Source organism: Cibotium barometz, chromosome 9 (genome assembly GCF_041138505.1).
Source record: "Cibotium barometz isolate CiBa-2024 chromosome 9, ASM4113850v1, whole genome shotgun sequence".
NCBI lineage: Eukaryota > Viridiplantae > Streptophyta > Polypodiopsida > Cyatheales > Cibotiaceae > Cibotium > Cibotium barometz.
The window spans coordinates 54,582,618-54,593,927 of NC_141054.1; the positions used below are offsets into that span (position 1 = coordinate 54,582,618).

At 39.8% G+C, this 11,310-nt stretch overlaps 1 protein-coding gene across 1 annotated transcript; it reads right to left on the reverse strand.

Moving 5' to 3' along the window:
- Positions 1 to 604: 604 nt before the first annotated feature.
- On the reverse strand, positions 605 to 3,837 carry LOC147635720 (galacturonosyltransferase 8-like). The gene is made up of 3 exons (XM_086803120.1): positions 3,422 to 3,837; positions 1,630 to 2,886; positions 605 to 1,419 (listed from the first exon to the last, which is right to left on the reverse strand). Exons 1-3 carry the CDS (start codon positions 3,539 to 3,541, stop codon positions 1,144 to 1,146), a joined length of 1,653 nt encoding a protein of 550 aa, XP_086659246.1. The 5' UTR covers positions 3,542 to 3,837; the 3' UTR covers positions 605 to 1,143.
- Positions 3,838 to 11,310: the final 7,473 nt, after the last annotated feature.

Here is an 11,310-nt window from a genome sequence, read left to right on the forward strand (position 1 = left end):
ATTAATTAATACGCCCTAATCTTTTATTAAATTTGTAACCGTTCTGTCCTGATGATTAAATAATAAGGCCTAAATATATTCTCAGATCCCTTAGAATTTGTAAGTTTGTTACCTCTGTTGAACTTTTTGGCAACAAATCTTTGCAAATATCTTGTACTTCTCTGAGAGTCTGCCTCTACGTGCTCTGCGCCTGAAGGGGGTGTCTTCACTCCACAAAGGGGTGAAAGAAAGCGTGTGCCTTCTCACCCGAAGAAAGATAGTTCATTCAAATCAGCATGCCTAGCGATGCCCAAAGCATAGTACAAACTCACAGAGCTTCAAACCACTGGCTATATTCTGCAAACAAACTTGCCATGGCACCCTTTCTCTGGGGTCATCAACTACCAAAAAGAAATTGCACTGGTATGTAGAAGAAAGCCCACTGATGCAGCCACGTTTCACACTGTGCTGAGCTCTCTCAAAGCTCGGATATACCCACCACAGGATCCCAATCATAGCCTGGTTCAAGTACTCGGGAGACGGAGGTTCACTAAACATACAAAGCTTCACTCCATGCATGAGAGAGAGAGAGAGAGAGAGAGATTACACAGACACTTATCAGTCATGTTGGAAGCTTCAAGTTGAAAAGATATGAGGTTACAGAGATATTTAAAGTGACAGTAGTAAAAGCTACAGTTAAAGAATACCAATATAGAACTTCAACAGCAAATGCCGCAGAGCAGAGAAAGGCTGGACAGCTGCTTGGCTTTCAGACATTATAGAAGAAAAAGCACCTGCCAGCCAATTGCTGGTTCCTTTGAAACTTATTCAACAAGAGCATTCGCCTCCAGATTTCATTGGGAGACAAATGGCTAGTGATGCAATATTGTATATGCCAGAGATAGAATTGTGACCTACACGGGTGGAGTAATGCTTGATCATGAGAAAATGTCACATGTTGTGCACCCCGAAACCTCAAGGCTGAGTCCAACCAAGACTAGATTTCAGTGTGCAGAGGGCTTCAAAGAACAAATGATGATAGGTGGTCTCCCCATAAAAACTGACCAATTGCTTGGCAAACCTTTCTATCTTGCAGGAACGTGTGCATGACGAAAAAAAGGAATGACATATCCCATAACATGTCTGCTGATAGTGAGCCCCTCCTCAGTGACCAAAATTACATATCTGAACAAATTCCATGCCATAGTCGACATACTTTGTCCAGTATTCCCTGTACTGCTTCATTGCAAGATCCAGCCATGGCTTCATGTTGCCATTGTAATGGATCACACCTGCAGACTTGATCTTCTCTTGGCTGATGCTGGGGTTGTAACCCAGCCCAAGTACATGCCAACTCTTGTCCATAGGCTTTGTGGTCTTATAGAAGGTGATGAGACCAGGGGGCAACGTTCCAAGCTTCCAAAGAGTCCTATTCTCATTCTGTACAGCATACAGGAAACACATCCAATCAGATATAAACAACATCTGTTAGATCAAGATTTGAATGAAGCATTGCAACCATTGAGACCCACACATTAGACCCACCCAGTGGGCATTCGGAAGCAGGATATTTGCTCAACCAAGCATGCAGATAAAATCAAAACTTGGAAAAAGTTTTGTGCCACAAATAACTACGCAAAGGAAACGTACACTATTTTGCCAATAATGATACTCCTCTGTGCATTTCTCTTTCCTCCAAGCATCTAGGTCGAAAAGGTTCATGCCATAGGCCCACGCACACGCCTTGGGATCAAACCTCTCCTTGATAAGCGGATGCGAGAAGTTCATGTAATTGTCATACCTGTGAAAGGATCCAAAACATGTTTCAACTGCTGCATTGACCTTGCCATCCATGTCGATCTCCCAAAGAGCAGTAAGGTCCTTCTGCACCACCACATCATCATCCAAAAACAGAATTCTGTGCAGTTTAGGATACATTTCAGCTAAGTAGAAGCGAAGATGGTTGAGCATGGATAGATATTTTGGGTTTCTGAACTTCATGTTGGGGGCATCTTTGGTCGCATTCTCCATCTGATTTTCAAAGTAAAACCTCTGCAGATTGGCCGATTCAAGTTGTCGTAAGACCGGAACATAAGACGAGTTGAGAAAGGTGTAATCCTCCACAGCTTTCACCTCGATGTGGGTTGCATTGTTCGGCGGCCTCAGCTTGAACCACACCCTCATGGCCCACAAGTTCATCTTATCAGTGACCACATGAAACACATGCTTCTCAGGCTCCTTTGCATTGGCAACTGCAGAATTCACAACCACGGAGGCTGCTAGCACATTGTCTGAGAAAATTGCATAGTGGTAAAGACTAGGGTCTTCAAGCTCCGGTGCTGGGTCCCCAATGTCAATGTATTTTGATGGGTTTGAGATCCGTTCTTCCATGAGGCGAGTAGACAAACAGTGCAGGCTTTTGGGGATGGATTTTGCCGCAATCAAGCTAGAAAATGCACCTTGCTTTTTAGCTTTTGTGAGCTGATCATTCACAGAAAAAATGGTATCCTTGAGCTTCTGCACCCTTAATTGACTGTCAAAATACTCTTTCGCATCCATCATATGCTTTCTGGAGAGCTTGATGTGGTCCTTGAGCTCTGTCTCAAAAGCTCTGAGGTGATCTTCATTAACTGTGGTGGCAGTGAGGAGGGCTCTGTTTTGTGGCCGGTTCAGAAGCTCCATGAAAGCTTGAACCTGCTCTGTGAAGATCCTTACCTCTCTCATCATCTCCAGCTTGCTCTTGCGAGCATAGGATGCATAAGAGTTGACTATAGCGATCTGATCGTTGGCTTGCTTGAAAAGCGCGTCCACCTTCACCTTCAACGGATCAGATCTCAAAGCACTCAACCTACGCATCACATGACCCTTCTGGTGCGAAGATTCCACGAGAATCCTCTCAGATTCCACCTGCGTCATAGCCAGAAATCTTCAATAAGCTCACATCTACACAGCTTTTCTGAAAAGCCTACATGGATTGAACAAATTTGGTGGAAAATCTATGCTTAATCGGTCAGATTAGATCAAGACTTGAGCAAAAACCATCGCCAAGTGGCCTGAGAGCTAGAAAGCGGCGACAACTGAGCCTTAAGTCACGACTGGATTAGGGAAGCCTTCGCTCAGAAAATGATGCCGAGCCTTCGCCCGTGAACCTTAAAAGCTGCAAGGCAGCGAGTACTGGAACGACTAATCATAAATTATCTCCTTGATCGCTAGATTATGTCAAGCTTAGTGCGAAAAATAATGCAAAACCGCCGCCCATTGCCCTAGACGCTGCAGAGCACGAAAGACGAACAAATCGGGCGAGAAATGTCTGCTTAATCGGCAAGATTATCTTAATAATATGATGCAAATCCATCGCCCATCTTGCCAAAAAAAACAGCAAAGAGAGGAATAAAACTGCATTTAGCGATAATAAAGTAAGCTGAAAATGCAAGATGCTTACAGGCAGCCTGGAGCTGTTGTGGAGAAGAGAAGCAGCGGACATGAAGACAAGTAGAGCACCAGCAGAGAGGAGGAGAAGGAGAGCCCATCTCTGTTGCTGAGAAGGGCCTTTGATGGCCATGGGTTTCTCAAGCGTCGTCCAGAACTTTCGTCGTCTGGATTGAGAGGAGAAGCTTCAATGGATGCAGTGCAAAATGCAGCATAAGGCCCTTGCCCAAGCTTCTGTCAAGAAATGCTGGTGAAGAAGAAGAAGAGGAAAGGACGTTGTCTGTGTGGCTGTGGCCACATTTGAGCTTTACTCTGCAAGTCAATGTGAGAAAATAGAAGGATGCAAACTGTGGTGTTGAAAGCCTCTCTCTCTCTCTCTCTCTCTCTCTCTCTCTCTCTCTGCCCTAAAAAGGCTAAAATCCCACTGTTTTCACACGTTACAAGCATTTCTACCTCTTCTAGGAGGGCCTTTTATCGAGAACAGTGTGTAGGGAAAAACCGTCTTTTAGTTTAAGGTTGTAATTTTGATTTTAGTTATGAGACCGAGTGCCTTGAATTTAAACATCCAAACTCTTGACATTTTGGTTATAAGACTAGTAAGCTACAAGCAGTTGAGTTTGAAGGTTAACCTATGCAATTTTTCAATAAAACGTGTTGAATTTGAGGTTTTTTTTTTCACTGGCTATACAAAAGTTTATTTCTAGTACTGATCTAGAATTAACTATACCATCAGGGTAGGGAATATTTTATTAGGAAAGGACACACACACACACACACACACAAATGTACATATATGTATGTATCCAATGGACATTATATCGAAGCTATGCTTGGCGCTCCATCATGTCCAAAATTCTTTATAAAATCTACAAGGAAATCCATCTACCAATTTTATTTGTTTACGAGAGATGGGTACTAAATTCGAGTCGCCCTGTGAGCTTTGTTCAAGGTTGGTGTTGTTCGAATTGGCTTATCTTCTTGAGAACCAACGAGAGATATACCAACTCAATTGTTTGAATCTTTTGGTACTAAGTTGAATTTTTCCACTGCTTTCCACCCTCAAATAGATGGCCAAACACATATTTCACTACATTCATTTATTAATGCCCTCTTCTTGGCATTGAGGCTAAGGCATCGCCTGTACCTTAGCATATACTAAGGTACATGCGGTGCCTTAGCCTCAATGCCAAGAATCGCACAAGAGAGAGAGAATTGGACCCAGGGAGCTCGCTCGCTCCAAAGATGAGGAGCTTGTACAAAGATAGAGCCAACAGTGTGTGTGTGTGTGTGTGTGTGTGTGAGAGAGAGAGAGAGAGAGAGAGAGAGAGAGAGAGAGAGAGAGAGATGGCATTGCCTCGTGAGTAGAGTTGGAGAGAGAGAGAGAGAGGGGCGACTTTTGTCCCTGGTAAAGAAACAGACATAGAAAAATCTCATGACTGAGAGAGATGAGCAATCTATGCAAAGATAGAGAAAGCACACACGCGCGCGCGCACACACACAGAGGTGACATTGCCTCATGAGCAGAGTTGAAGAGAGAGAGAAGGGAGACATTTTGTCCCTTATAAGGAGAGTTGAAGAGAGAAAGGAATAGGCAACCCTAGAAAATTCAAGAGCATCCACGTGTTGCACATGCATATACCCTTCAAACCATACTTTAAACCTAAGATTATTCACTCTAGCATAAGGTTGCAACTTTCAACACTAATTAATTAATGAAAAAAAAACATTTAGGACCCATATTTACAATAAACTCAAATGTTTTTGTTAAGGATAGTTCAATCCAAGTATGTAAAGTACCTCATTTCTGGTTACTTTAGAATCATTTTTTACTAATGGCTTTCCATGTTCCATGGCTTAGTAGAACAAGGAAGCTCTCAATGTGCTCAAACATGTCATTGATTACTAAAACAAGGTGTTTGGTGTGGTGTGACATTTTCCTTTTAGTCCATTCACAAACCCTAGCCTCTTCTGATTAATGGAGGCCATCCCACTTAACTTGATTTGGGTGTACATTATGTGTGCCATATTTCAACCTAATAAAAAAGCAATATGGCAAGTACATGCACATTGGTTTTTTACTCTTTCTCCTTGGATAATCCTTCAAGGGTCCTCGGGATAGTTTCCTATGACATTAAAACAATTCTTCTTATTCTTCTTCTCTAACTAATCAATTGAAAAGGCCAAATAAGTTTCCCGATTGTGAACATTACTTATAATTCTCCTAATATCACTACGGCAATTTTCAATCTAAGCTTAATCCACACACTAAAAAATTGAACTCCCATGGTCTATAAAAGAAAATCCTTAATGTAACATATGAAGCTAAGTACCATATGTTGTTAATGCATATGAAGATGGGTACCATACGTTGTTAATGCATCATATTGAGTTGACCTTTGCTAGACTTTTTTTGTGAACTATTGATATCATGTAATAGTTGTACAACCCTACATACACCATGCTCATCACTAAAGCAAACCTACTTGCCCATCCCTTTGCAACACGATGGAGGATAACATGGTTATGTGCTTGCTATATAGTGCATGCTCATGCACTAACATAGTTTTTCCTTTGATCCACAATGCACATAAATTGTGTAGGGAATTTAAGCCTAACATAGGTTTTTCGTTGATTCCACAATGCACATAAATTGTGTAAGGAATTTAAGCCTAACATAGGTTTTTCGTTGATTCCACAATGCACATAAATTGTGTAAGGAATTTAAGCCTAACATAGGTTCTCCTTTGATTCCACAATACACATAAATGATATGGTCTATTCCAAAGCACAATTATTGTTTTGTCGGTAAGCATTCTTTAGTTAGTTGCACGTAAGTAAGATCTTTAACATTAAAGAACATAATGATTGTGATGGAAACTATGACTATACTTATTGTAAAAGATGTCAGGCCATGAAATCCTTTTTATTTTCTTTGAAGGAATTTAAGCCTAACATATGGTTTCCTTTGATTCCACAATGAACATAAATGATATGGTCTATCCCAAAACACAACTTTGCACAAACAATTATTTTTTAATTACACATAACCTAAGTAAGCATACTTTAAGCAATTGCACATAAGCTAAGTTCTTTAACATTAAAGAAAGTTGTGATTATTATTGTAAAAGATGATAAGCCATGAAATCCATTTTATTTTCCTTGATATTTGGGAAAAACATTGCAACTATAAATGGTAAATGAAGCAAGTGTATACATCCACACAAATGAATAACAAGCTCCTTTATGTCATAATTTCAAGGCTCACATGTCTTGCATGTCGTCTTGAGAGTGATGCCTTATCCTTTGGATAATTACATATAAGCTGAGTATTATACCAAGGTACTGTAGGTTTGGAGGGACAATGTAAGAATACTTACAACATGAAAAACATCCCAAAAAATCAACATCTTTTATCAATATTACTCTCTTCATCAAGGCCTATACTCGTCATGCCACCTACCAATAAAAGATTTCTTACTCTTCTTTATTTCTTTAGGGCTTGCTTATGTTATTAGACCACCTACATGTCGAAAAGGTCATGAAATGTGCTAAAAGCTTGAGCAAGAAGGTAGTGATGCTAGCACTAAAAAGGTCTACTACTACTCAACCCATCTTCTTATAGTGACCAAAGCTTTAATTATCACAATTCCAAGGGAAAGTGATGTTAAAGAGAGCATGTGCAATCAAGTGAATGTGACAAAGGTGTGACATCAATCACCATAAACTTGACAAAGTATCACACCCCAATGTTTTTGACATCTCACCCGCCTGACCTACTGCAAGGTGCTTTGCCATCATGCTCGAATGAGCACTTATCTTTTATATAAGATGGTGATGGAACATATAAAGTGGCCTTAACTTGTGCTTAATGTCAAATAGGGAAAGTCTACATCCTTGCTTAAGACTAGTAATAGAGGCCATATCATTTTTAAGTTTGGCTGGCCTAGTGTGAAAACTAGTCACTTATATATAGGTCGTTTTCTCTTACAATACTTGTGAGCTATCCTCTTTCCTCTTGTTTTTTACATGTATGCTATTGAATCTTACATGTTTGATGGATGCTTGCTAGATAGGATTGGTTGTAGGTTGTCTTCTTGTTGCATTAGCTTCCCTCTTCTTACTTGTATGTATGCTATTGAATCTTGCATATTTGATGGATGCTTGCTAGATAGGATTTGTCTTCTTCTATTAGCTTCCCTTTCATTACCCCATCAGCAAAAGGAGCATTCCAATGTGACAACAAAGTGAGGACGTGAATGGACAAGCTAGTGCACCTACATAGGAAAGTTGCATTTAAGGCTCGAAGAAGGCAAGACCCAATAACACATGCTTTGATCAGGCTAAGATAAGCTCTTGAACATATTTGGTGTTGTTGTGGGTACTAGCCTAGGGCTTTAGCTCCATTCATCCATCCATTCCAAGCTACTGGGATCACCCAATATTTCCCAATGTTTATTAGGAGAGGTAACATTCTGAAAAAGTTTAATTTTTGGAGTTATTGGATGTGTTTAGTTTGTTGTTTTTTTAAATTTTTATTGAAGTTTATTTGCATTAGGGAATTCTAGTTTCATCTCTCTTGGAAAGGCAAAACAATGGTTCATTGGTGATTTGCATTATTTTGGAGCCCAAAAGGCTTAGATTTCATTGCATTGAGCCAAGGAATAGCCTAGCAATTGTGATTAGGAGTGAAATTCACTCCTAAAACATGAGTATTAAGCTCCATTAAATGAGGATTAGAGTGGGATAAGTAATTTTTGTTCATGTATTACATATTTTTCATAATTTTTCATGCACAGTTTGAATTAGTAGCTTAGGAGCATGAAAATCCAACAAAAAATAATCAAAACACTTAATTACTTGCATAACAACCATCAACTAAGATTAGAATCCTTCATCATCCTCATCAACAAAAAACCTCAAATAACTCCAAAAACTAGGCTAAACAACCTATCGGTTGAGAGACGTGAGCTCATAGTCCTACAAAGAAAGACATAAGTCAAACATGTGAGCCTGGAGATATGAGCCTTGAGCTGTGAGTCTAGACACATGAGTTGTGAGTCTGGAGATGTGTGTAAACATACGTGAGTTTAGAGGTAAGTATACCTAATATTGTACCAATTAGTATAGCCTTAAAGACTTGAAGGACATATCTACTCATGTCCTTTGAGGATTCTATTATCATACAATCTATGTTGGATGAGGGAGTAGATGCTCCACACACACACACACACACACAGAGCAGAGTGACACAAATGTATCGAGCTCAGAGAGAAAGAGAGACAAGATGTAATAGTTGGTAGTAATCGATACAATGATAATGAATGTGTGGAGTACAAAGTACTAGTAACCTTAGCCTTGTTGACATGGCTAACACACTAGAGTGTGTTCACACATAGGGAAAATACACCTACCAGCACACAGGGTAAAAAGTGCTCGTGTGTAGGGCTATTCACACTAAGTGCTCGTGTGTAGGTCTATTCACACCAGGACTTCCAAGGCTAACAAACCCCCTTGAAGTGAATGGTTTGACTATGTATAGGGTGTAGCAGACTACCCTGGTAGAGGTAATAAGTTTGAAGCTTTGCAGAAAGCCTCAAAATTTTCCCTAGAAAGGGACTTCGTAAACCCATCTCTCACATTAGCATGTGTAGGCACATGAGTCACGGCAATCTCTTCTACACGGAGCCTTTCCCTGACATAATGATAATGCACCTCAATGTGCTTTATCCGTGCATGAAATACCAAATTTTACACAACTCCTAATGCACTCTGATTGTTAGTGAAAATGGGTAGAAGACGGCTGCCTAATACTAAGATATGCCAATAGATGGTGGAGCTATACACACTCCATAGTAGCTATGAATGCTGCCATGTACTCAGTCAGATTCACAACTTGAAGTGGCCATTGTTGGCTACTTCTTGCTGAGCTATGAAATACATGAATTGCCAAGAAGGAAACCATTACCATTGGTTGAGACCCTAGTGCCATAACATCCTGGCCAATCACTGTTACTATAGGCATACAAGCATAAACAAGACTCATTAGGGGACGAGCATTTTTCGAGCAAAAAAACATACGAGCACTACGAGTGATAAAGTGAAGGCATAGATAAGTTTCCAACTTCATAAAACAATATTTTTCATATAAATTACGAAAATCATGTATATAAAACCATTATTTTACATTATCCAAATCATACACATTGAATCACTAAAATTCATTAAATCAAAGATACATATCTGAATATTACCTTGATCAAAACATTGTTGGAATTTCTCTAATACTTATAATTTTAATATGCAAACATAAAAGCAAGGAAAATGCTTTTACATATCCAAATGGTATATCAAGTAAAATGAATGTTGGGATTTCTAATAAATTCATCCAAAATGTTGCCCAAAAAGCATGGATAAGTAGAAATGCAAAACAGGTCAAGGCATGGCTCTAATGTCAATGTTATCCAAGGGTATGCAATGCCTAGTATAGCTTATGCTTAGTTAAAGCTGCTTGGTGAACAAACATATGTTTCTCTGCAATCAATCCCCAAATATGTGAGGTAGATGTAATAAATGTGTTTGCATGGCACATATCCTCCTCCAGAGTGTGCCCTTCTTACAAAGTCCTCACAGTTTGCAGGATGCAAAAACAGACACCACAGACTTGTACCTCTGATCCTTTTTACATAACCCAATGGTTGAGAGAGTGAACGCCATATGCTCCTTCTCCACAACCACGTTGACATGATGCACATCACACTCTAGGCCTATGGATGAGTTGATCCTTGTCTCTGCATGTCTTTAGTAACTTTTGCAGTCCATTCCACACATTGTCTATCATGCAAGTAAGGTATCTCATCAACACCACCTGCACTTCCATCTTTATTTTTCCCTACGTCTGGAAGTCATTCTTAATTACTAGTATTCAACGCAAACCCTCTTGCCTTGAGTGCAGAGATTTACTCATCCCTCAAGAATGTCCCCTTATCCAATAGGCCACTCTTGTGGCACCTTTGGAGGAGTACTCTCAACAATGTTGAAAGGAATCCATGCATGATCAACATTATCACCACAAAACTAGATCATTTGTTGACGTATGCCTGTAGGTGTATTGATTCTCCCAAAGAAGCAAGGTGCAGGCACACCTTGTTTTCTTGACCTTCCCTTAATGTTAATGAGCTTGTTGCATCTAACCCTTTGTCCTCTAGGTATCCTTGACAATTCACTTCACTACTAGCATTAGTTCTTTAGATAGCCCATGCTGTTCCATGGATATTTTCTTGTCCATGGTGTGATTCACGCTTCATAGCTCCGCTTTGTTTCTTTGTTGTTCTTGGCACATTCACATATTGGTATTCTGGGCAATAAGAGTCATTGTCATGTATGCTTCCTTCAAAGGAGTGGGGCCTCTTTCTTCTTATAGTTTTCATGTTTCCCATGCAAGCATCCACACCCACCAATGTTCATATCATCAACCACCTCATTTGTAAGGTCAATGAACTTAGTCGACACAAAGCTATAACATGTATAGTCGAATATCTTCTTGCTAGCCTATCAAGGTTGGGAGTACTTCCCAATTGCAAACCCTTCATATATTGCATATACCATGAACGTTGAAGTAACACACTTGTTAAATCAATGGTACACACATTTAGAAGTGTCACATACTCCATACCGTCATTTGATGCCAACCAGATCCCATGCACTGATTTAGCAAGGTTAAATCTAGGAATTAAATATCAATCCTTGCTTTCCATACCCTAAAATAACGCAATAAAGATGTTAGCACATGTTGAAAAAGCAAGGGAGGGTAAGCTAGAATCATAAGTAGAATATTGCTAGAGATTATCTTCAGCATGTATTCACTCTAGTGCGTAACTCTTGCATGCCACCAAGTAATCCATG